Genomic DNA, 27,119 nt, shown 5'->3' on the forward strand with positions numbered 1-27,119 from the left:
GATAGTGGAGAATTTGTTTTTTATTGTCTTCTCTATAGGCTAACTTAACATTGTCTGTAAAAGTGAGGCATTTTGTGATATGATTATTGTAATGTGCTTGTTTTAGAATTGATTTGTATGTTGGAACAGGGGAATTTGTAATATAGAGTTGCTTTCTCCTTTCTTATTCTTGACAAGCAAAGGACCAATCCTTAGAGGTATTTGAGGTGGACATATACAGGGAAGGGACTAAAGAGGATATATTTCTCCAAGTTGAAGTATAAGACAAGATGAAGATGGGTTCAGATTACAATGATCAGATCTAGAACTAAACCTTTGCATTGATGAAGGTTCTGAGATATGTGGGTTTGGCAGTCATGTATCTTTAGTCTTACAGAGCAGCATCGGGAGATTGTCTGCATAGTTAATGCCACTATGGATAATAAATAGGGAACTGCATTTTCAGGCACTGCCAGTCACTTACAACCTTCACAAGCACCGTTATTCATCTTGCTAAATTAAAGGGTAAAAAAAGGCCCTTTTGTAAGCATGCCTCATATTTGGCTAGGAAGTGGGATCTCCTTATTGCATACTATTACTTTAAATCTGTGTTGGCTGCTGGCATTCATCTTTTCTTGCAATATTATTTACTGCAAAAAAGCATATTTTATTCTGAAAGGATGGTGTGCAAACTTGTATCCTATCCCATAGTTCCCTTTTTTGTTTTTTTGTTGTCGTTGCCAGCAAGAGCAACATTCCACTTTATAGTAATGACATTCAAGCAAAGTTGTTGTTTCTTTTGTAGATGAATAATTAGTTTTTAAAAATGTAATAGCTGTGTAACCAGTGGTCATGAAAAATTAATCTGTTGGTATCAGGAAGTACTTTTATTGGCCTCAGAATCACAGCATTTAAGTTGACACATCTGTACACTCCATAAATTGCAGTCAACAACTGTGGTCTGTTGATATTTTGTCTTGTTACCATCTGTTCTCTAGAAACCATCATTTTCCATCCTTGCTAAGAGTACATTAAATAACCCCTTAGGAAACATAATGTATTTGTCACTGAATCATTGATTTCATTTTTCACCTATGGATGTTCAGGGAAGGAGGAATACCAGAGTGAAAAGTCTTTTTTGCATGGTATTTTATTGCAGCTCAGATAAGAATATAGAAACATATTTAAAAAGTTCATTGTAATACACCAAGATGTTCCTTTTGGGATGTTTTTGAAACAGCCTCATAAAGTTCATTGCCTTTGTGCACTATACTTTTATACTTTGTGGGAAGCTGGTGAATGAAAAGCATTATTGTGGAATGATTATAACTCTATTAAAACATGACATTAATTATGACATGGGAAATGGCAGATCAATTAGTTGTAATTGTAATTGCAGGTATGCAATTTCTACTGCAGAATGTTTGAGATAATGGAAAAAGAAAAATGTCAACAAAGTAGAAACTGTTTCTTATTTGTCCACACTTCTAGAAGTCACAGTGCATCACATATATGCATGTTGAAGAAGACCTTATTTTCTACAACAGATTTTTTCTATGGCTGCCAGTCACAGGTTTATTTAGTACCTGGTGTTATATCTAGCAACTTCAAACACAAAGATGCAGCCAAGGACAGCGATAGAGATTTGACATTTTACATTCTTAATGAATATAGACCAAAATGCTTCCCAAGACCTTTTTCTTTTTTTTACAGGGATAAATAATGGGCATTCTTTTACAGCTAGCAGGTCTTGATTTCAATCCATGTATTTAGTTGTTTAAATAAAAAGGCATGGCTTCAGACACTTTATCTATTTTGGCCTTCATTTTGAGGTAGCTTCTTTGCCTACTTGATCCTCCCTACTTAATGCAATGTTTTTGCAAATATTTTAAGCTATGACTGTAGCCATGCTTGCATAAATTAATATTAAGAATTAATTTTAAAATAAAAATCTTAAGATCTTAAAGTGCAGTTAGATCTCACATTTTTTTTTGCCCTGTTGAAATAGTTCTTTTGTTTGGAAAGTTCTTTTGTGCCCAGTCTTGGACTGGGAAGTTTGAAATTTGGCACATGTCAGAGATATGTAGAGGGGGAACTGTTGCTTGCATGTGCTTACTACTGATTGCCAGAAATTTATTTGCTGAAATCCGGGTAGATTCAGGCCTTACCGAGAAGGTTAGAAGCCTTAGCAAGGCTATTCTTGCAGTTGTATTTCAGGATAGCCTCATGATTAATAAACTTGAATGGACCTAAGGAGAATCAGGGTTCTATCCCTGCCACTCCCAAAGTTTGCTTCCAAGGTACTAGTTGCATCACTTCAGTAACTCTAAATAGTTTATTCTTTGTCTCCTTGTCTTGTTTTCTTGCTTGCTCATCAAAACGTCTAATTCCTGAGGGCTTCACCAGCCATAAATACCTTTATCAGCACATGAGAATGGATGGGGAATTGCCCCTCTACTAAGAGCAATGAGTGGAGGCAGACAGCCACATCAGATACATACCCGCTTAATTTGGGTACCCAGTTAGGCCTGGATAATTCCCAAAGAGTATTATGTATGTTCAAAGCTCAGTTCCTAGTGACTTTGTTTGTATTTCTATACAAGGAAATACAGGGGCATCAGACAGGAACATCCCAGTTTATGCACTGCAAAAATAAGAAATACATAATATGAAAAATCTGGCATAGGTGACTTGAAAAAGTCTGGAAAACGTTGCTGGGGCTGGAACCGGCTTTGTTGGGGCTTAAAATTGATCATTCAGCTGTATTAATCTTGAGGTCATCTTTTCCTTTCTTGAGGTGTTCTGCCTCATTAACTGTACAACTTCCAGCTTCTGTAACAAATGAAGCAGGGGGTCCACCTACAAATCTGTTTACTGCACAGCCCTCCCTTCCCCTACAGTTTTGATCTGTGCACTCAAGAGGCAAGAGTCCTGAGGCAAAAGGCTATATCAAAATTCATTTGCAACAAAGGACTTAAATCAAGGTTACCCAGGAAATTATAATTATGGCACTTGTTAACCTCCTGTGTTTCCCCTCATAGACATAGGATGTTACCAGCTTTCTACTATCCATGTTATAAATGTGTATTTACATAATGACCGGGAAAAGAACAAAAAGCAAGAGTCCTTCCAAATACCTGATGTGTGGTTTTTGGAAAAGCAAATCAATGCAAATTAACTTGGAAAATGATCCCTACTAGTATTTTTTTTCTTAGAGATCAGCTGACACCCTGTTAAATTTCGGAGTTTGTAGAGTAACATTAGGGAATGTGGCGAATTAAAATGCCAAGAAAAAAGTAAGATTTTAGATATATTTCTTGGGTGTATATTTATTTTTAGTCTAATTTTTAAAAAAGCAAGTCTAATTTTTAAAAAAGCAACAATTGGATATTCTATTGTATGGGTGTTTTTCAGAGAAGTTAGTTTTGGTCTTTGAGGTAAAGTTTAGACATTTGGAGACACTAATAGGAAGAAAGAAAGGAAATCTTAGCTGTCAGTCCGAGTCTACACAGGGTTGCTTTCTCCAGGATATTCTCTAGTGCATTGACCAGTGTAGCATTTAAAATGACACAATGCATGGCATTTCTACTACCCTCTTTAATTATATTGGCTAATTTTTGTACAGGGCCTTGAAAATGTAAAGCGCTGTATGAGTGCTAAGTGTTATTACTACAATTATTCCCTTAGGGGGATTATTTCACAGCCTAATAGACTTCACAGTTAAGGAACGTTTCTTGATAGCAAGCCTACATTTTTTCCCTTTGATCAGTCTCATTCCACTGCTCGTAGCTACACCTCCTCGGCTCATCCGAAACAATTCCGTGGTATTAACGCAGCACCTCTAAATCTCTGTAGACAGTTTGCATGTACACTCTTAGGCTGTCTGTGTGAGCAGTTGTTGAAATCCTGCTTCATAAATCCTGTAGCTGCTTAATCTTTTCCTCAAATTCTCTCTCCTTTTTGGGTCTTGTCAGGTTGCAAATATTTGCAGTATTTTCAACAGAGTTTTATAAAATGCTCTATGAAACGGAACTGACCCCATCCTTTTCAGAGGTATGATGCTTCGGTACGTGCACCTCAGAACTGCACCGGCATATGGCCTTAAAGAAGGTCTTTCACATGGCAGTACAGTCGTTCTCAAAGAAGATCTGGTGGGAATGAAGGCAGGAGGCCGTAAAAGGCAGGAATTTGCTCCTGAGTTCAGTAGGTTAAGAAGTCTCCCCTCCTCTTTTTTTGGTTTTGCAGTTTTCCCCAGTATCATTCGTGTGGCTTGAAATACCTTGTTTCAGGAGCTTGTCTTTGCTGCGTTGCTTCAGTGAGCGAGCAGGGATTTGGTTAAGCCGATTGTTAAGCCGCACCGCGCTTTGTGCTTGCTCCTAAAACACCTAGACACAAATCTGCTGTTGGCTGGTAGGACAGTAGAAAATAATGGTGTCTGAGATGGTGAAGTGCAGGAAACTTAGGAAACCTGAACTTAGGAAAATTGCTGCGAAAGGCAGAATTTTAACTTTCCACTTGCTTCCTATCTGGTTGATTTCCCCTGTTTATTCACTGACTCTGTCTGAAAGAAATTTAGAATTAATTTTGTAATATTATCTTCATGAACAAAAGAAAGCCTGAGTACCATGTTAATATGAGCATATAGGCAGGAGACCATACATCTATTTTTCTTTTCAAAGCAGACAATATGATCTGAAAAACTGTCCTGCAGTCCCTTTTTTTTTCCCTCAAAGAATTGGATAAATATCCTCTAAATCTACAGTTACAGTAAGTGGCACTGGCTAATGATTTGATTTGAGGATTGAGAGCACAGTCTGGATTTACTCTTTGTGCATTAACGCAGGTCAAATGGACACAGGCTGCATTTTAAATCAGTAATGGAAGGCTGAAGCCTGCCTTAAACCAATCACATCAGCCTTACCCAAGACCGATTGATCCCGGGAGACCGAGCCCTGCGAGCATAGCTTTTATATGAATGGACTCTGTGCAGCCTGAAGTTTCATTCATAAAATGGATGCTGGGGGGGGGGGGGGGGGGAGGGGGGAGAAAAGCCCAAACCCTGGAATGTCCATTTACGCGGAGCTGAAGGGTGTAGTGTTCCCTCAGCTGCTGCTTTTGCCAGTTGCCTTAAAGTAATGATTAATGCCGCTTGGCCCGGCCTGCCTGTAACCTGACACCGTTTATGGCCTTGGTGTGTTTCTAATGTATAGTGAATGAGAAGGCTACATTCTCAAATCAGAAACATAAACAGGAACTGGTTGGTCTGAATTCCATTCAAATATGTCACTTCAGCCGTGCAGTGTTTGTCCAACTTCGATTTTACAGGCAGGGGATGGGGCGGGGGAGAAAAAGCAACACAGACATTTTTGCTGTAAGATTACCAACAAAAGGAGAGAGGGGGAGAGAAAAGATTCCCGTGTTTCATTGAATTCAAAGGGAAACGATGCTTAAAATGCATTTTAGAGTTACTAAGGTTAATAAAAGTAAATACATGATTTTAAAATATGCTAGAAAGGTCAGTTCCATGTGGGATTTCAATTCGGGACTGAATGTATGAGCCTTTGTTTTCCTGCTCTGCTGTATAAAAAGTTACACATCGCCTAGACAGGCTGTTGACATCTGGTCTCAGAAAATGCATTAGATGTTGTCATAGATCTAAAAACCAAAGTTGTGGAAAGGAAGTTGTTTGCTTAAGGTTTTCTTTCTCTGTGTGTGTGTGTGTGTGTGCGCGCACATGTAATAATTTCACTTAGATGTGAGCTGCAGGGGCCAAATCTAGTTTTCCCTGGTAGATTTTGTCAAGTGAAATGTGAGGAATTAAACTTATATTAAATTTATAAAGATAATTGAAATCAAAGTAATGAAATTACTTTAAAATATTTTAATTCTTTTTTTTTTTTTTTTTAGAGGGGATGTATTTGTGTCTATTTGTGCACAAACTTGTACATGGCATAATGTTTTTCTAATTGCCAGTATGAAGATTAGTGTCTGGGAAAATGGAGACCAAAACCTTTCATGCTGAATGTTTTTAAACTACATAATGATTTGGGAAAAGAATGCTTAATTTTTAGACTGATTTTTAGAGAAGATAGTGGCGTGATGTTGACCTATGTAACTTAAATGCATCCACATTTTACATGCTGGCCTTGCTAATGAAAAATTAATGTTGACTTTTGTATTGTCAGGATTTTCCAATTTGTAGGACTCTGTTGTTGTTGCATAGATTCTGTGCAGATAGAGCTTTTAAAGGGTTAACTAAAACTTGACCCACCAGCATTTGAGTTGTGAATATACACAAGCAATTCCTATATAGGAAGATTATGTCATTATTTCCAGTATTTCTACCTAAATGTCTTGGTATATAGAGATACATGATTTTTAATCTAAATGTATTCTACAGGTTTACAAAATTACAGATTTCATGATCAAAAGGTATCATTTGATACGTCTCCCTGCAAAACACACATCATTCGTTTTCCTTAGGGGTGCCTGCTGCCACCTTAGCTACTTGCAGTGATCTAGTTTGAACAACTGTCTTATCTAAAAATTCCTGTTTTCCAGTGATTTCAGTATTGCTTTTCCACTGTTGAGCTGGCCAGAGCTTCCCAGTGGGGTTAAACAGCTGCTTTCCACCGTGAAGCTAAATGTGCTTCAGTGGTGGATGAAGCGATGCTTGGAAGTTCGAGAACAAAAAAGTTCTTTGCAGAGTGATTGTAATGTTACTAAGTTTGAGGCCAAAAGTATAGTATGTTCCAACTTGAACATTTCATTATAAAAAAGCCACCTTTGTCTCTGTACTAAGCAAAAATCTCTCCTGCCGCTCCAACTGCTGCTCCAACTGTCTCTCCATGTAGCAGGGAAACGCTTGCATTGCACAAGAAGGTGCTTTGCAAAGCCCGGCGTGGTACCGATGAGGGGACTGGCATACATGTGTTGCTATATGTGTTCGGTACCTGGGAGGTTGATTGGTCCCAGCTCCCTCAGGGGGTTTTATCCTCCCCTCTGGGCCCTGTAACACAAAGGAAATAATCTGCACATGCGCTGTCTTGCCTAGGGGAGAGAAGTGGCAGAGCACATTTCAGCCTATTCATACAGATATACCAGCTTTTAATCACTGAAATTGGAACCGAAGCCTCTGCATTTACTGTTGAGACCAAAAGGACAATTGAAGAGCTTAAAATACAGTATTGTCTGTGTCCCTGGCCAACGGAGTCCCTCCAAAGTTTTAGGAACCTGCCCCTGTTGTTAATATGGCTGAACTGCTCATAGCGTGCAGATCTGAGAATGAGGTGAGCAAGTAGGGACGTGGTTCCAGTTTTGGTGGCATCACTTTATTTTATGCCTAGAGGGAAGGAAACAAGTTGTGTGTGCGGGTTGGGAGGTTTGGTCAATTTGCGTGACTCGTTTGCAGGCTCGGTGCACATGACGGTTGCCAGTGTGCCATACTGCAGACGTAAGCTGCCACTCTGAGTTCAAAGCCAGGCAGATAGCTAAACTTTTCCCACCCATCCTCTTTCAGATCATACGTGTCTTTTAAGCCTTCCTCTCTCTCCCTTTCTGCATGTGCGTGTGCGTAATATAATACCTCTGTATCACAATATGTTCTGTCACATGCACATGGGCAGTGCTGTGGGCCTCCACATCTTATGATGGCCTTGATAACATGAACTGAAAAGTAATTCAGAGTTACAGTGTAACTTAGCAACTTGCCTTTAGTTAGGAAGGCCGTGTAACTTCAGAATCCCAGGAGCAGCCCCAAGAATAAATCCCCGTTTGGGTTTCCAGTTTCTCCTCTGCTCTGCTTTATTCGGGGAAAGAAAGTCCGCTTGCACAGAGAAGCTTAATCTTCCCTGTGTACCTGGGCAGTGACTGTGAAGCTGAAACTAGGTCTGTTGCTTTGCAGGGTGTGATTGTGGGTTGGTAACCTGTTCCTTATCTCTAAATTGCAATCTGAGCAGAGCAATAAGGATTCCTTAATCACTTGGAGTTATTACCCAGCCCTTTAAATTCTGGTACGATAACTGAATATGAAATACTTCCTTAGCAAGGGCCTACTCAAATGTCTTATTTGACAATAAAACCCTAGAACCCATGCCTGCTAAATTCAGCAGCAGATTTTTTCTTCTCCTGAGAAAGTCTATTTGGGCTTTTTGTACTTTGTTGTATTTTGATTAAGGCATAGCAAAGCATATTTCTAGTAGTTCCTCCTTGACATTCCCAGATGAGGAGGCATTTCTGCAGTGTGTAGATTATATATAATTAAAAAAAAAAAGAACCTACTGGAAAAAAATGGTTTCAGAACAACATGAAATAGGTCCAGATTCCCTGTTTTAAGATGACTGCTATCCTGCTGTTAGCAAGAGAAGCAGTGCGAACAACCTCGAAGTATTCTGAATTAATAGCAGCATTTTTTATGCCTCCATACTTTTTATTAAAAAAAAATGACTCTGCTATTCTTGAGGTGATGTAACTTTGCATTGTGAAATACTTCATTAAGAGTATGGAATGAGCATGTTGTGTAGCCTAAATCCAGGCATGCTTTTTAGACACTGAAATTTGTTAAAAGGCAATAGCACCAGTCACCTCAAACACTTGAAGCCTGCCCTAGAATTGTTTTATGCCTACTTCCTAGTTCTCTCTTATTTGTCTTCTTGAAACAATACTTTAAGGAGAAGAAAACATATAATTGCTCTGTAATTTCTGCACTAAAATGTTTTCTTTTGAAGTAGCTCCGCTTAGCTAGTAAAAATACTTCTGGGTCTTAGTCAAGCATTTAGTACAATTTAAAACTGCAATGCTAAATTTCATTGGTTGGACTTTTTATTAGATAAGGTAGAAATGAAAGCAGCAGGCAATTTAATTAGCAGTAATTTTTCTGGGCAAGTCATTACTTTGATGAACTTCAGAGCAATGTTTATGGCTCCTAATTAACCATGTTAGTCATTTGATTGAATAATCACTTTGGAAATGTTTCTACAATTTGATTAGAGTCTGACCCACTCTGATAGTCATAAATTAACCGATAGCACTTTAGGATAACAAGACTCTAGTTACTTTACGAGAAATAAACTCTTCCTTGCTATATTTTTCCATCCTCTGTGGACTGTTTAAACACAAGCTAACCAAAAGATTAAGTAATGCCGGTACAAACAATGCTCATCTCAAAAAGACTTCAGATGTTAATTATAATTAACAGGAGCATAGGAGATGAAACCCCAAACTGGCTAAAACCTGAACTTTTTGGATAGGTGCATAATTCTTTATTCCTTATACTCTGTTGTATCATTTTGCAAGAGTGGAGTTCATGAGTCAAAAAAAGGTCTCATTGCCAATACTAGTGAATTTTTACCTAAAATAGAAAATAGCATCTGTTTCAGGTCTCAGACTTCCTCTTTTTTACGTAGATTTTTCCATTCTCTTTAAAATTCAATCTGCTTGGTAACATGAGTGATTCTTTGTAGGTGAACCACTAATTGTAGCCTACAAAACTCTACTTGACTCGTGTGATCGCTGGATCGCTGATTCCTGTGATTGCTCAGATTGCTCAGTTGTGACTGAGGTGTTTGAAATGCCAGGGGCCTGAGGAGGCAGGTGCGGAGCGCTGCCTCCGGGTAAGAGGTAATGAGAAGCACTGCACGGATGTGCAAGGGAGACCTCGGACTCGCAGAGGAAACTATTATTACCGCCCCGTGTTTTACTTGTTCTGTGAAGTCAGTGTAAAACCTCATTTTCTTATCCTGCCAAATCTTTGATACTCATCGCTAGTCAGTGAACAGTGAAATTTAGAATTACGTTCTGAAAGAGTTTGTTGGCAGCGTTGGAAAAATAATGTCTGCTCTTTTGACCTCTGTTTGCATCTCTTACAGAGTTACAAGTTACTGGTAACAGAGCGCATAGTTTAGGGTAGGAGTTTATCACAAGATCAAGTAGACTTTGTTAAGCAAGACTTTTGATATCCAAGAAGTCGGTTAAACATGGTCGAGAAGGGCAAACATTTATGGTGTATTTCTGTTTGTAAATCCCTGTGAGCAGGATGTGGCTACTTGGAGAAAGAGTAAGAGACAGAGGAAAAATATAGACGTTCAAAGAATACCATTTTCATTAGTTTGTTTTTTCTCACTCTTCTTGCGTTCTTGAGGTGGGGAATAGCAAATAAACATTTGTATTACTTTGAGTGTGCACACTAACTTTTTAGGGATTTGTGGCAGGAGGGGATTGGTGTGCAGGTGGAGGGTCGAACTGATGCATCTGAATTCCCTAACCAGTCTAAATGCTTAGGAATTGCAGACAATTTCTTTAACCTTTCAGATCCTTAACGAGAATCCAGAAAGCAAAACTTGCTCTAGATTCACCTTGACGTTCCTTGTATTAATAATACCATACTTTGCAGAGTTTGTAAGTTTCTAGTGTGATTGGCAGGCTTTTCTGTGTTACTGATTAAAAATGTTATGTCAAGTGAGTTATCAAGATGGATACACAAGCACAGGGTTTAAAATATTAATACTGTCTCGTGTGGATTTTGATCTGTGAATGGCTTTAAATCACGGGAGGCAGCTTTTAGCAAGGGTGATTGCAATAGGGGTTTGAGTCCAAGTGCCTACGTTAGATGGGCTCAGTCATCCTCACTTTCTGATTTTCTTTTTTGCCATGCCTTGTGCATGCTGCTCTGAAATGGTAACTGTGTGTTGACAGGTCCCACCTTGCTGTAGCTTGCATCCTTTTTGCTACTTCTCTGTCTGCAGCCTGTCTCATTGATAACCTGCACACTTTTAATTCCGGACGGTCTTTTGACTAGCGTTGTCGTCTTCTCCTTTCAGAAGTGCCTAGCTGCCATTCCATTTACATGAGGCAAGAAGGCTTCCTGGCTCACCCAAACAGAACAGAAGTTAAGTTTTCTATTATGTATCACTTTTGTACAAGAGAAACTTAAAAAATTTAAAAAGCCGGGAGGGATTTGGGGTTCACTGGTTTAAGTGTGCTGCTGAGAAAACTCCATCATCTTTCTTTCCCTTCCCAGCCCTGAGTTTTTGATGCACTAATCTCTTGTAGCTTCTTCTAGTGCCACAGGTTGATTATGACAGAAGCAACTTTATTATGAATTTACTCATTCTGCTTTTCAAGGCCTCCAGCTATTGAAAGGAAGAGACGCTTATAAATTTGTCCATCTTACCCAGTCTGTTAAAATGATATGTTCCAGGCTATTGGTGTGACAGGCTCAGTTAAATGTTAAATAATCAATTTGATACTTTAAAAGGTTTTCAGTGAATGTTTTTGGCTTTCCCTTTGGTTCATGAGTTTTTTTTTTTCTCAGTGTTTTGGTTCTTCTTAGGCCCCAGTTGCACAGGCATTTAATATACAGCAAAACTCTTATTTACTTCAGTAGCACTTTATACATATTCCAAATAAGACTGCCAACACAACTAGAAAAAAATGACCACTGAAAGATAGGTTCTGCCTTCCAGTCTCGTGCTTTAATGTATCTTTTTAGTCAGTATACAATCTTTTTGTTATGAATTTGTTAATATGTTTTTCCTCCAAAGGGCTAATTTTGCAAACCTGAGGAGAATTGTGTATGAAATTGATGGGAGTTCAGACAGATGTATGAATAAAAGCCCTTTTAATAGGACTTCATTCAATAATCAAGACACAACTGAAAAGATAACAAATTTGGCTAAAAGCCCACCTACTTCTGAAGTGGAGTAAAGGCAGAAAATAGAAACAGAAGGTAATACATAACAAGGAGGGCGAGACAGGAGATGGAAGTGTATAACCGTCTCCATATATGAAATTATATCAAGTATAGAAGCTTGATAAGGGAACTAAAAGACATCAGGGAAAAATGCACAAGCTGTAGGGCTAAGGTAACAAATTTGAGCTTTATTCACAGCATAGATAGGGGAAAAACAGTCTTAGCAATGTTATACAGCCATAAATGCTTGGAGGTGGTAAAATTGTTATGAATGACGTAGGAAAAAGCAATGATGTTCAATAAATATTTGTATTCTGTATTTGGACATCAGTCAACATGACTTCATGGAGTAAAGGTCATGTCAAACAAATCTGATTTCATTCTTTGTTGAGATTAAAAGTTTGATTGATAAAGATACTTGTCTCTGTATGATATAGTTAGACTTTTTATGGCATTTGTCTTACCACTGCATTACTTTCTGATTAAGAAGTTAGCACTATGCAATATCAATAAAGTACACATTAAATACATTAAGATCTGGCTAACTGACAAATCTAAAAGTGGCTGTCACTGGACAATCATTGAATGGATTGTTTCTATTACAGTTCTGTAGGAATTGATATCAGGACTGTTGCTATTCAACCTTTTCAGTAATGTTGTGGAAGTAAGTTAACTGATAACTTTATGGCACGAAGATAGGCAGAGTGGTAAATAACGGGCAGGACAGGGCAGTTGCACAAAGCTATTTGAATTGTTTGGTAATCTGGACACATTAAACAAAATGTGTTTTTAATATGCTGAATGTAGACCAGGCCAATGGAATCAGAAAAGAATATATTGGAAAAAATGACTGTGAGAAGGGGCTACTCCACCTAGGCTTCACAGTGGGGAAAAATACTCCAACTAAACATTGCAACCATAAGGCAAAAAGAGGTTTGGTAATATATGCATGATTAAATGGAGGGTCATGGGAAGGCAGGAGGAGACAGGGAATGATGTACCCTGTGCTGTGCCTGTGCGAAGTAGTGGTAGCGAGGCTGATGCTGCCACACAGTGCAGTTCTGGTTAACCAGAACATTAAAGTAATGGCTAAAAGCTGAAGCCACACTAATTCAACTAGGAGATGAGACAAATATTTTGGAATAAAACATGGAGAAAAATGGACACTTTTTCATTTTTGCAGGTGGAGATTAGCTGTCTTTTGGGAATGCACACTTCAATTAAACATCCCAGTATTGAGCCCAACATGTTGTGGGTGGGTGGTATGTAAAGGATATGGGATAACAATTGGATTCCTGTATGCCTTAGTGTTCCCTCTGGCATTAAGTCTATGATCTCTTCTTTATTCCTGCATCTTTTAAATAAACACCTCTCTCTCTTTGACTTACAGGTTGTATGTATGAAAAGGGACCTAGACAATTTTATGACGACACTTGTGTTGTTCCAGAGAAGTTTGATGGTATGTATGACACCTCTGCTTTTTTGGGTTTTTTTCCCCCCTTGTGTTGGGAGTTGAAAAAGGAAGAGATGAGGGACTTTTCTCTGCTGATCAAAAAAGGTTGGTAACATGCCAATTTAGGATTCCTCAACACACCATTTGCTGTGCGCCCAACCAAAGCTGACCTTTGTCTCTTGAAACTAAAGTCTCCTTTTCAGTAAGATGTCATTCTGCTTTTGCCAGTGAAAGATCCTGCATCCAGAGTTGTGACAGAGGAGCTCAGTTCTTGTAATGTCGAGAATTAATAGGAGGATTTCCATTGCACTGTTGATCATATATAACTTTCTGTTAGTGATTTGATGAAAGCTCCCCTTAAAATTAACAAAGCAGAGGAGAAAGCAGCAATTTGGGTTTTACTGAGGACTAAGCCTCTTGTCTCATTGTCTGTGAAGAGATGAATTTTGGACAGTAAGTGTGCAGGGCATTTTTGTGTATGTATAAGTGTATTTGTGCTAGATTAAATGTTGTACTAGTGGTTTATTTTTCAATGGGGCTGATAACAAATCAATGACCTTTTCACAGCACTACCCATCATAACAGTCATGTTTTAAGAGGGATTCTGGGGTCAAGTAAAATTAATGCCCCAAATTATCCTCAGTTACACTGATGTAAAAACAGTTTCCTGGTGTAATTCAGTTGATTTCAGATTTATTTCATTATAATCAAAGTAGATGGATGCAATATTCTGTGCCAGTGCCTCTGTTAGTCTAAAACTTTGGGAAGTCATTTGGAGACCGAGTATTTAAATTTGCTATAGTGGCTTGTTTGCGTTAGTGTATGTATGTCCAGCTTTGTTTATTTTAGTAGGAAAGATTAGATATCCTCCTGATGAATTTGTGAACAGCTCTCTGACCATAGCTAAAAATACAGCTGCAGAACTTCAGAGGATTTTTCCCATTTTGTTTTATTTTGTTTTTTTCCTGAGAATCACTTATATGGAATACAATACTACTGTGTCTAGCAGCATTTGTTGTGTTTGCTGAAGAATGGGAGACTCTAAAATGAAATGAACTTAGAGAATTACACATTCTTCACACTGAGGTATCACATGCATTTCAGGGCTGGTGAGGAATAGCAAAAAATAAACAGAGGATTTAAAAAGTATTATACCTAACGCTGAAGACTGTTAAACTTAGCATTGCATTGTCACAGGATTGACACATTCAGTGAAAGGGTGATTTACTGAAAGTCTGCTTTATACCGTGGCGTACCTCGAAATATATGCTTTTATATTTATATATACACATATACATATGTATATACACATACACACACCCCCATGTATTATGTCAGTTCAGCATTCCCCTCCCCTCCCACCTCATCCGAAAAGATAATTTGTGTGCCTGACCTGTTTTCAGTATCAGTGGCAAATTCCTATTTACATTTATGGAACAGGATCAGGCCCTGTACTATACAAAGTTAAAACTCTTCAGGAGTAATATTTGTTTCTGTTGTTCTCAAAAATCCTTTTTTTTCCCCTCTTGTACAAGGAAGGTAAGGAAAATTGAAAAGAAATACAAATAAATATAATAATAATCTTTGGAAGTATTTGTGTGCTTGCAAAGCAAGCAGTCTGCTTTTAGCTGGTATGGCTGTCTATTGAGACAACACCTTGTACTTCGGAAGTTGATGTTGTGATACAAGTGTGTATGTTTATACTTGCAGCATGATGAGTTTTGAGGAAAGATGATAGACGTGTCATTATGTTTTGACCAGTAAAGCAAAAGCGGGATAAGCCCAGGACTAGACTTGATGTTTCAGAACAAGATTCTCAGCTGCTTCGGTTGAAATCAAAGATTGGCGCAGGCTAAGAATCTGATCCTCTCTAATACCGCACTTGCTATTTGCACATTGCTCGGCTATCATTAAAAGAATCATCCTGTCCTTGAAAAAGAAGGCCTTTCAGACCTGGAACTTGAACTCACAGAAACAAAAAGCCTTGTGTTGATTTATTTGTTTTCCACAGCTATTGACTCAGTTTTCTTTCCTGATTACAAAAGGAAGTGCTCCATTTTTAATATTATTATTCTTACTTTCGCTACACGGAGCCACTCCATAATGGCCATCAGAGCATCCTAATGCTGTGGTTGAATGTAAAGTCCTCGCTTTCAGCATTAAACAGGTCATGCTGCTTATTGGCAAGGACTGCTGTTCTGATAGTTGAAGTGAGGAGTTTTACCAGTGTATCAAGGATTGCTGTCATCATTTGCAGGAAAAAAAAATCTCTGCTTTAGCATCAGACCTTTCAGCTATCGTCGTTTCCATGAGTTTTTCACTATGAGTAAGATTTAAAAACAACAGAGACACAGTATGGATGAAGCAGGACAGTTTTTCACTGGCAGTTTGTGGAACAGTTAGCAGAGTGTTGTTATTGTTGTTTTTTAATAGCTTCCTGTGGATTTGAAATTTTAGAAAAATTAACTTACTGCTCTTTGGGGGAAACGCTAATCTAATATGTAGATATGAGTAAATGTAATGTGTGCTTGCATGCAAGTCCAGTATGCCACAGAGGAACTCGCATATCTGCAGGATTTGCATACCTATACATAAAGCACATGCTGTTTAAGTCCAAGTCAAATACTTTGTCAAATTTTCCTTAGAAGAATTTGCATGCAAAAGAATTTTCACTCAATAGGGTTTTGTAGCTTTATGAAGCATACATTACATTTCCAAAACTGGGGCTTGTGCGAAGAATTGTATACATACGCAGTTCTTCAGACATCAGAGTTGCTTACAAAAATAGTTCATGCTCTTTTAGATAGAGGATATTGCAAAATGGTTTGCAAGTGAGATTTGCATGTGTCAGGGGTAGATGGGGATAGGCTTAGGGAGACTGCCATAAAATGTGACTGAATTTAGGTCCTTTTTAGTTTATGAATGCATTACAGTAAGAGTATATACAATTAATAGCAGAATGGGAATGTGGCATTTACAGACCCATTGGGAAGTAAGAATTCTTTCCATCAATTTTCTTAACTCTAATGATTGCTTTAGCAGTTTCCCTTACAAACTGAGTGCCAATGCACGTTATTGTTATTCTGTGTGTGTGTGTGTGTGTCTGTGTCCGTGTGTCTGCGTAGGTGACGTCAAACAGGAGCCGGGAATGTACCGTGAGGGACCCACGTATCAACGGCGAGGTTCGCTTCAACTGTGGCAGTTCTTAGTAGCCCTTCTGGATGACCCGTCAAACTCCCACTTCATCGCCTGGACTGGCCGAGGCATGGAATTCAAGCTGATCGAGCCGGAAGAGGTGGGTTGGGCGGACAGAATGCCCCAGCATCCACCGAGGTGTCCTGCAAATTAAACAGGGCTCCTTTGGAGTTAGCCAGTGTTTTCCTTCAATATTTTGCTTCAGTAGTACTTTAGAAAGATGATGGAAAGGACTGATAAGGGAAGTGCTGTTTCAGTTAAGATAGAGATGCATTAAGCATGGTCTTGATTTCCTAATTGTACGAGTAATAGTAATAATACTACACGTGCCAGAGGTCCAGATACTCAGCGTTACTCTTGGGGCCCAGATTTTCAGAACAGCTTCACACGGTAAATGATACTGTTACTGTTCCATGTTACTGTTCCATGCTCTTTTGAAATTTGTCCCTGAATAGTCTTTTAGCACCAAATATTCTTCAGCGTGACGATGTGGGAACTTTGAACTTCTCAGCTCTACAATGAAAGACCCAGAGTCTGATATGAATCGAAAAGGAGTTTAAGAAAATCAGCCTGTCAAATCCCATAAAATTTAAATGAAACAACTCTTTTTAGAGTCTTCCTGCCTATCTATACCGTTAGGTTGCTTAGTGCACACTTAGATCCTCATTCTGCAAACACTCATGCGCATGTGCAGCTCCCCTGAACCATGAAGGTGTCATGGGTAGGTAAAGTTACCTGTATTCATAAATATTTGCTGAACCGTAACTTAGCTTGCTTGTGCAATAAACAAGAATAAATTGAACATTTTATTAAGTAGACTTTTTTTGGACTAGATAACATTTAAATCACCCTTAATCTATCATAGATTCTAAGCACGAATGGAAGCTGTTATAAAATGTGGTGTGCCTGTATTCTATTTTAAATACTGATGTGGATGTTTTGATTAGACTTGTCAAAAAGTGGTATCATTTTGGTTTATGATTTTGCCCCTTGGGAGGAGTTGGGTAACAGAAGAGACCACAGCAAATTTTCTGTCAGGATCTACTCCCAGTTACAGCTAAGTAGGATGGTTCAGGGGGTGTAAGACTACTTCTGTGTTCCACCAGCTATTTCTGCTGTTTGCCCTCCATCTGTTGGCATAATGTAAGAAAGCTTTCAGATTGCTTAAAGTTACATCAGCTGCCAACAGCCCTAAGGGGATGCTACAGTAGCTTGGGATGGCAGACAGTACTGATGTCCTTTTTCCTCTTGACTTGGTCTTGCTTAGGGGCAGGTTGCCGTGGGGACTAGTGTGCTGGCTCTGGTCCATCAGAGAGTCCCCGTATTAGCAATATTCACAGTAGCACATTCTGGCATCCTGCAGCTGAGGATTTGACCACAGTCGTGGTCCATTTGATATCGAAACTTTGCTGGCAAGTCTTTAAGCCTTAGCAAGCTTTAGGTTTTGCTGAGGTACTAATAAGTTTCACTGAATGTAGTCTTCTTAGTGATGTGGCCTGGCCCAGAGCAGAGTGAAGTCTCTGGACAGACTTTTCTTTGATTATTTTTTGGGTGAATATATGATTCATTCCCCCCCACACCTTTAGTGTTTCTTTCCCTTCTTGGTTTTATTTTGTCTTTAAGGTATGTCCAAAGTTTTTCAAGATTTAAAGAGTTTTATGAAAATACGATTCCCAGCAGATGGTGCAAAAACTTTATAAATTTTATTAGTTAAAAAAGTAACAAAACAAAGGCTTAAGATTTCTCTGTTTCATAATTCCCTGGAAAATGGAATATTCTGATTCAAGCTAAGCAGGTCACCTTCTTGCCTGACTGTGCAGCAGTTGCGCTGTGTTTTTGAGCACCTCTGTGTCTGAGAGGCAGACAGCTGGACACTTGCTCACTCCTGTGTGCTGATAGTGAGTACAAAGGAGTCTAAGCTGTTTTCAGATGAGCATCATGGATCTGAAAGAAGCTGTCAATTAAAATAAGAATAGCCTATGGGAAGTCACACACTCCTGTTGGTTGCTAAGTGTAAACTGAAAGGAAGCCAAAGAGCTTGTTGGTTCAGCTGTGGCAGGTCAGGGTGTCTTCCATGCCATGCCTTTCTGGGAGGCTCATGTCCCTGTAGAAAGGCTGACAGCAGACACTAATATGTATCAGGTTCTCAGGCACCATAGCTCATTGAGAAAGTAGGCTTGTGTTCATACAGGCAACTGTGAACTCCGGAGGCTCAGATTTGGGCATAGGTCTGCTTTTGCTGCCTTGTTACCAGGCCAGCAGGCTTCAGCAGGAATGTGGGGTGGAGAGTAGAGACCTGAATCCCTTTGGTAGTCCTAGCGAGACTTGCCAGATGATCTGCAGATGAGGGATAGGAATACTCATGTACTTAGACTAACCATCTCTGGACTTGCCTATTTAGGAATGTCAAGATATTATGCAATGTAGCATATTCTTATTCACTATTTTGTTACAGTTAACTTTGCTGTGTATTTATTTATTATGTAAACCTGACACATTGGGGATTTGGGGGACTCTGATTAATGCAGAAAAAAACTTGGCAGGAGTGCACAAAGAGAGACGTAGGCATTTGTTACAAAGATGAAGAGGCAAATCAAGGTTTTGTAGCTAGGGCAAATCTACAGCTGGAGTAAATTGACGTGCTTTGGAGGTATACTTCAATGCAGCTCCAACATAGCTGAAGTTAGCAGGCCTATAATAATTTACATACGCCTGAAAAGCTGCACCACAGAGAGGAAATAACATTTTTAAAAGAAATTTTAAAAATTTTTGTCCAGATGGAGATGAAAGTCATGGCTTTTGCTGTTGTTATTTAGTCCCTTTCAATTCCAAATGCCACATGTCATCTGTGACTTGTGTCAAAAGACTCCAGACACCTATAGGGAAATTTCATAGAACAGTCTACAGAGAGATTGTTTGGCTACTCTCCTCTTTTTCCAGAGCTGTATGCATATGTACCTTACAAACATTTTTATCAAATGTACTTTAAAGAGTTCACCAGCTACAATTTTTCTTGTTTTTTTTTTCTTACAATGACATGATAATAATTTCTACAGCAAGTAATTGTAATGTCACCAACAACGGATTATAATTTAGGGTGGGGAATAAGCAGTTAAGCTCTTTAAACAAAAAGTCTGTTTCTCAAGAACTACCTCTGGCAATAAAACAGGAAGTATGAAGACAAGTAGAAATCATAAGTCAGAGCAGAAGGCATATTGTTCTCCATGGAACGGCTTTACAAGTTGCTTGTGACTCCTTTTTTATTATTATTTTTTTAAGGGGAATTATACAGCTGCAGCCATATAGTTTCTCTCCCATTCTTTGTACTGCCACATAGCTTCTCCAGGTGATTATGTTGCCTCCTCAGATAATTCATTTTCTTTGCTAAAGTAGTATTTAGGACTGGGAGTTGGCTTTTGACTCATATCTTCTAATAATATCAGCATTACTGTCATTCCAAGTTCAGTCTGTATTAGTTCATGAACTAAGTGTGCACGTGTATATACACGTGTGTTTAATATAATTTAGTGTTCTGACAGCAAGGACAAAGCAAGAATACAGAGTATCGAAGTAAAGAAAAGTTTTCATCTTTCTCGAAACTTTTCTGATGAAACTTGATTTTTTTAAATTTTTTTGTCTGTTGGCTCTTTACATGGTTTTATTTTCTTTCCAGTTTTCTTCAACATGCCCCCACCCCAAACCCTTCCATCTCATTTGCAAATGAGTAAGTCTGTTCCATGTTTAATGGATGATTGTGTGTCCAATTAAGAGTCATGATAGCACATGGGAAATTCAGGTCAGGGCAACCTTTTCTCTTTTATTTATGCCTTCCACTGCAGGGTTCTACCTCCCACACCCAAGTAAAATATCTGATGATAAGATCTGCTTGTTAAATGCATTTAACAAATCAATGCTAATCCATTTTTGTGGCAGGTGGCACGTCGCTGGGGGATTCAGAAAAATAGGCCAGCTATGAACTATGATAAACTTAGCCGATCACTTCGCTATTATTATGAAAAGGGAATCATGCAAAAGGTGAGCAGCTAGTTCTGTATTAAATTTCACTGGTACGTTGCATGTTAATCCATAAGTCATATTACAAGGAGTACTTGTAATTGCATTTCTTAGGTAGATTTTTTCATCTGTTTAGGCAAACATTAAGGTCTGTGTTTCACCTGCCAGGTCCAGTATATGCATCAAGTTATTTTTTTCTATGTAAAAAATATCTGTGGTTTTTAGATAGTTCACACAATGCACATCATGACTCTAGGACAAGAGGTAACATTCAAAAATATCCAAAAGAGCTTCCTGGCACCTGGGAAAGGCAAACAGTAGGGTATACTATGAATAATGTTTTGCAGTTCTAAATTAGCTGCCCAGCACTGGGATACTTTGATGACTGCAAGGTAGGGGAGAAAAATGATACCTATTAAAATACCAAATACTTGAATATTTTACCAATAGTGTTGTAATAATACCATTTTTAAATGGAATTTAATATTTTATAATATGCTGAATTATGAGAAATATTTAACAATAATTTATGTATAACAGTCTGGTCTTGCTGACAGTATTCAACCTGTTCCTTCCCTGGGGCTTGCTAATTTACATATATGTTCTTAAATAGTGCTGTATAGTGCTAGATTGACTGAGAAATCAGTAGGAGGGACCTGTTTGCTACATCTACTAGATCAGTTGTGATCAAAGATCATAGTGAACACCTTGTATTATATAACTTGATCCGTATCTTTTCACATTAGTTTTGTGCCCTGTAATGACTAACATGTTTAAACATGCCATTTGCCAGGTCTGAATGGAACAGTGCCATCAGCTTAAGTTACTGGGTAACTTTTCTAGTAGATTTTGTGAAGTCTCAGTTTAGAGTTGCCTGTTACGGAAGTGGGGATCTTTGTGGTGCTCTCCCCTTTTGCTCTCTGGCTGTGAACTTGGCAATCAGTTCGGGCTAATACTGCGTTATGGTACTTTTACTAACACCCCAGTACCTCATGCATTTTTGAGAGTCACATAATTCTGTATTTGTCCTCTGTAAAGTAGTGTGGAGACTGGGTCCAGTTGAGGAGAGGCAGAAACACTTGATTTTGCTGTGTAACGTTTCGGCCAGATGAGTTCCTTGTCCCAGGTTGTAGCATGGCTGCACAGACAGTTATGTCAGCACAACTCAAAGGTGACACAGAGGCAAGAATAAATGTCAAAGAGAGTGAAATGACATACAAAAGTGGGGACAGGAATACAGTAAAGCTGATAATGCTGCCCAAGCCACATATGCATTTAATATGGACAGTTTACAGGTTCTTCTAACAGCTAGCTTGCTACCTGTTTAGCTTCTACTTTTTTTTATCTACAAAAGTATATTTAACACACACTTTAAAAGCTAGTTTGAATGCTTGCTTACTTTGGCACAGCCATGTTTAAGGTTTACCCTGGGATCATCCTATCTGACTAGTTAGTGTACGTTAAAATCTAATGGGAGTTCTAGATTTGTGGCAGGTTTCTTTACTGCAAGATTTATATGCACATATTTCCCCCTTAAAACAATTTTTATTTTAAGTTAGGTGATGCAGATAGGCTATGTGAATGTCCAGTTTCTGAATGCAGACTCCAGTCTGTGAAACTTGCTGACATTAATTTGACTGGAAAAAAAAATTCTACTGCAGATATAGCCTCTACCAAAACTTTACATTATTTGTAGGATGAATCAGCTGAAAAAGGAGGTGCTTCAGAGTGCTTTCACCCGTAAGAACAGAGTTAAGTTTGCAACATTTTGCTGCCTTCATTCACCCACTCTTAATGCCATGCCAGCTGGAGGTAGAAGAAGCAGACAGTATGATCTTTATATTAAAATAATTTAGATTTATTATAAGCATGCAACATGGTTCGTATTTTTTAACATGATTCTTTGAACAGGGTGCTTGAGAAGACACCATATTGACTGTTTTTTCAAATACAACAATAATGCTGTATTGTTTTTGTCACTCTTCTGCTTTTAAGTAGATGAAGCACAGACTTTTATAGGTATTTCTGAGTAAAGGAGAACTTTAGGATCTTTGGACAAATGGCCCCTCCATAAGTAAATCCAAATGCCCCAGGCTTTGCATGAGCAATTCCTAAGTACATATTAGCCTGCTTGTTTGCTTGCGCAGGCGCTGTACAATCAGCATGCAGTATAACTAAGTGCTTTTATTCGTAAGTATGAATCAATCTGTATAAAGTGAAATTCAGATCTCTATCATGCAACATGATTCTTTTTTCCAGTTCGTGCACAGAGTGTGGGACTTAGTCATTTTATTTTGTCACTGTAGTGACAATTTGTTTACATTTTCCAATAAGAACAGTTCCATTTGTGGTTAAGTATAGGAAATGATCACGAACAAAGTTTGGAAGTAGAATACCTAGTCCATCTTCCGACAGGATATCACGTGCCTCAAAACCAAAAACGTACACAGCCTGCTTCTGCAGGTCCCTATTGCCTTTGCTAGTATCGTTGCCTTACCAGTTCTGGTGCCCTGATACTTAATTGCATACTGAAGGTGAGTCCTTCAGAAGTTTGTTGAGCTTGGAGTTGCAAAGCCATGAATGAAGCCTTACGCTGCTGCGCCTTTCTCTCCCCTCTCCATTACCCAAAGGTCGCTGGAGAAAGATACGTCTACAAGTTTGTTTGCGACCCTGAAGCGCTTTTCTCCATGGCCTTTCCAGACAACCAGCGCCCCTTACTGAAGACTGACATGGAGCGTCACATCAATGAGGAGGACACTGTCCCTCTGTCCCACTTTGATGAGAGCATGGTCTACATGCAGGACGGTGGCTGCTGCAACACCCACCCCTATAACGAAGGCTATGTCTATTAACAACAGTGGCAGCGAAGGGGATGTTTTCCCCCTCCCTTAGGCTTCTCCTCTTTGACAAGACCCAGGGGAAAGCTGAATCGACTTCAGTTTGTTTTTTAAATAGTACACTAAAAGGGGCTTTTCCTGTTGCATTACTCCTATGGTCTGCCATGGACAGCGCACTTTATTTGAAAGGGGAGGGTTGGAATCTAAACGTTATTCTGTGTAACAGGAGGAAAAGCGGGGGGGTTGCTTTTTACTTAAGTTTGGGAAGGGAACATACAGGTTTTAAGTACAAAAAAACTATATCATGTCTGTTTTGTTTCATATCAGCATAAGATATTGTACATTTTCTCTGGGTATCTGTAGTACAGTTAATTCTCATTGTGCAAAATAACCACTTGATGATATCAGCCTAGCATGCCTAGGGCATTTGTTTCTTGCCATTCTTAATTGTCTTTCTGCAGCTATAAAAGAGGAACAAAGCATATATCGCAGCGTTTAATTTAGAAGCTAGAAGTGGCAGACCTTGCGCCTTGCCTTTAAAAATAAGCAAGTATCTCAAGATAGTTTTGTCCTTTTTTATTTTTTTACTCTTTTTTTGTTTTTCTGTGGCCTCATTTAATGGCAGAGTGGCCATCAGTACAGTGACTAAGTAGCACAATCCCTGACCTCAGATTGCAAAGTTGCATGTTATATCTGGTGCCACCTTGCTATATGTATATGGCCCACACTATGGTTTAGACCTTTCAAGATCCACTTGAGGGTAGTAATTACATGTGGTAGGCTTTCTGATGATCATGTCAGCATTAAATACAGGATCATGACTGGGAGGGAGAAAACATTTTGTATCCTTCCATTTCCTTTGGTGCATAAATAAGTTATTTAATCAATAGGAATTAACTGTACTAAGTCACATATCTAATTATGCTGTTTAGACACAGCAAGCACTCCTTGAGAAAAATATCCAATACACTAAATAGGTACTTTAGTAATTTTTAGACACGGTACCCATTAATATGCATTTAAACCTTTTACTGCTGTGTTATGTTGATAACATATATAAATACTAGATAATGCTAATGCTTCTGCTGCTGTCTTTTTCTGTAATACTCTCTTTGATGCTGAATTTACTATGACCATTTATAAGCAGTGCTGTAACTACAGGTAGCATTTCAGGACAAAATAGATGACTTGAACCATTTATTGCTTAGAAAATAGCTTACGCCATAGCTGTGCTATAAGCAGCTTTTATGCGCATCCACAAATGCCTAGTGAGCTTCAGCTTGCTGAGGAAAGCTCTGCGGAACCTTTTGTAACTTTTGGTGGGACGGAGACTTACACAAACTGTCAAAGAATACCATGAAGTCGCTGTATGACGTTGTAGTGCTGGCACTGATGTTACCAACCCACTTGTTTTGGACACTAAATGTAAATGTGATCAGAGATGTTTGGAAGACAATTTAAATTTGGGTGGTTTTGGTTTTTTGGGGGGGTTGTTTATTTTTTTAAACTTTTTTTTTTTTGCAAGGGGTGATCGTGAACACAAGCCACACATTATTCTGTATGTAAAATGAAAAAAACCCAAAAGTTTTAAATATTTATGAGCACCTTTTCTGAAATGTAATATTTCCTAGTTTGAAGGGAGGGAGAGGGGACAACATTTAGATTCTTTCTTTCTTTGCCCAGAGAGATTTAAACAAGCGTTAAAGGAAAATGAATGCATAACCATGAAACAACAAAAATGATTTTCATCATAATGGATGGATTTCAAAGACAATCCTAGGTGCTGTGTTAATTTTCCATTCTGTGTCAGTTAAGACACTAGTTAAGCTATGAATATTTTAATACGCAATTAATCAAAAGTAAAAAAGTAGTGGTCACTAGAAACCACAGGTACATAAAAACATTTGGGCAGGCATTTAATTTACTTAGATCCATCATAAGGCAACGTATTCTATGGCAGTGTATATATGCCTTAATATGTCACCAAATTCTGTCATATATTTATACATCTCAGTGGCACTTAAATTTTCAGTGATCAACCCAGAATTGCAAGTCTAAAATTGCAGAATTATCAAGAAAGAAAGGGAAAAGGTGGGAGTAAGATTGTTTTAAAAAATGTGGTTTCCATTGAAATAAGGTTCAAATGAAAGATGCTTTGATGAAAAGTCTTTGGATTGGTTTTGGTTCTTTAATGTCAGTATGGAGCGCCTCCTGCCTGTGGCAGGATGTGGGTATTTGGGGTTGGACAAAAAAAAAAAAAAAAAAAAAAAAAAAAAAAAAAAAAAGCATCAAATGTGTAATATTTAAGAGGAAATATATATATATATATCTGTATACGGTAGTGACTCACTGAACAAAACAAGCAATCAGACCAACATTACATGATCTCTCAGCAGAAGATATAAAACTCTTTCACTGAACCGATTAACCCTTTTTAAAATGTACCTAAAAGGTTTATTTAAAGTCTGTTTTTATTCCACTTTTTTGTTTGTTTGGGTTTTTTTTTTGTTTGTTTGTTTGGGGTTTTCAGGTAGATTAATAAATCTGGCAGCTGATTTCTGCAAGATTGTTGTGTATTGGATTCCTAACCATTTGGACTGGAGAGGCCCTTTCAGTAAGATTCTTCTTTTGGAAGAGAAGATGATGATCTGTTCCCAGTGAATGGCTTCCGGCAAAATGTATTCAAAAAAAAAAAAAAAAAAGCAGCATGTACAATTCACACGTAGGTATATACAAGGTATAAGCAGGATTTAGGTTGCCAAAGCATTGTATTTGACTGACAAAAGGGAGCAGGGACAGGGGAGGATGGGGTATGTAAACTTAGAGAAAGACTAAGTCCAGCTAGGAACACTTGCAGGTTTCCACAGGGTATTTTAATACCCTGCTGAATTTGAATGTGGGGCTTTAGCCTTTTTTTGTGGGGGTGGAGGGGGTTCTTTTTGTTTTGTTATTTTCAAGCTGTACCACAGCAGTAGCCAGGAAGAAAAGGCAGCTTCACCTCCCATTTAGAAGGAACTGTAATGGAGTTGGACTGTATGTGTTCGCTGCCCATAGCAGCAGGCAGCACAAAGTAGTGCTGCTGGGGAACAAATCTGGGAGGCTTCACTGTAAGACCAACGTACTGTGTTACAGCTGTAGGTGCTCACACAGTTCAGTTCAGTTGCACTGGTAGCTGAATGGAGGTGAAATTAGATAAAGACAGATCCCCTCAGAATCCATTTCAGCGTGTTAAAAGTATATGTTTGGTACAACTCACAAATTTTACTTAAAGGATAAGACTTTCTATGTCAGGGAGCCTAAGCCTTTTCTTGCCAAGGTGTATAACTTCTCTGCACATCAATGGTACTGCAAATTTTAACGTTACATTCTTGGAAAGCATGGAATTCACATGCTTGTCGGACCAAATTCTGCCTCCTTGACTTCATGGTTGGCTGCTGTGGTAACCAGGAGAAATTGGGATATCAAAACATTTAGGAACATTTTCTCCAGTAGTTCCTGAGAAAAGCCCCTTGCTCAGGGCCAAATCTTTTCTTTTGGGGGGAATTCCCTGGTAGCTGGCATGATTTCCTGGGGCTTAGTGCTTATAGTTTTATTACCCCCCCAACATCTGACTGTTTTTAGGCTGCAAGTCCATCCTTACAGAACCAGGACAGTATTATCTAGCAAACATTTTTGCTTTGTGTGTATGTATTTAATAGCAGGAAATAGGTCAATAATGTGTGCGAAAGAACGATTATGAGGAAATCTTTGCATTGTTAATGGCTGTACTTTCTCCTCTGAAGAGCATTAGCTTCAGTTCACATATTACAGGTAATAGCACCCATGAACAGCCTTATTCAGTGCCCGCATTAATAGCGCTGAGGACTTTTCCGAATAGTCTACTTCAAAGATGTTTTGAGAGTCTTAATTAGTGTGGTGTCTTACAGTCTAAGAATAATTGCTTTGAAATATC

At 38.6% G+C, this 27,119-nt stretch overlaps 1 protein-coding gene across 8 annotated transcripts in view; it reads left to right on the plus strand.

Annotated features, from left to right (window-relative positions):
• Nucleotides 1-25,731, plus strand: part of ETV1 (ETS variant transcription factor 1) — a 66,622-nt gene extending 40,891 nt beyond the window's left edge. For 7 of the 8 annotated variants that reach the window (XM_064506354.1, XM_064506357.1, XM_064506353.1 and 4 more), the window contains 5 exons: nt 10,797-10,863; nt 13,057-13,127; nt 16,247-16,416; nt 20,250-20,351; nt 22,961-25,731. In XM_064506354.1, the coding sequence (XP_064362424.1) occupies nt 10,797-10,863; nt 13,057-13,127; nt 16,247-16,416; nt 20,250-20,351; nt 22,961-23,182 (632 nt within the window). In that variant the 3' untranslated portion in view covers nt 23,183-25,731. The remainder of the gene's footprint in view (nt 1-10,796; nt 10,864-13,056; nt 13,128-16,246; nt 16,417-20,249; nt 20,352-22,960) is intronic. The other variant, XM_026105058.2, reaches the window with a different exon arrangement.
• Nucleotides 25,732-27,119: the final 1,388 nt, after the last annotated feature.

Source organism: Dromaius novaehollandiae, chromosome 2, assembly GCF_036370855.1.
Source record: "Dromaius novaehollandiae isolate bDroNov1 chromosome 2, bDroNov1.hap1, whole genome shotgun sequence".
In the NCBI taxonomy this organism is placed as follows: domain Eukaryota; kingdom Metazoa; phylum Chordata; class Aves; order Casuariiformes; family Dromaiidae; genus Dromaius; species Dromaius novaehollandiae.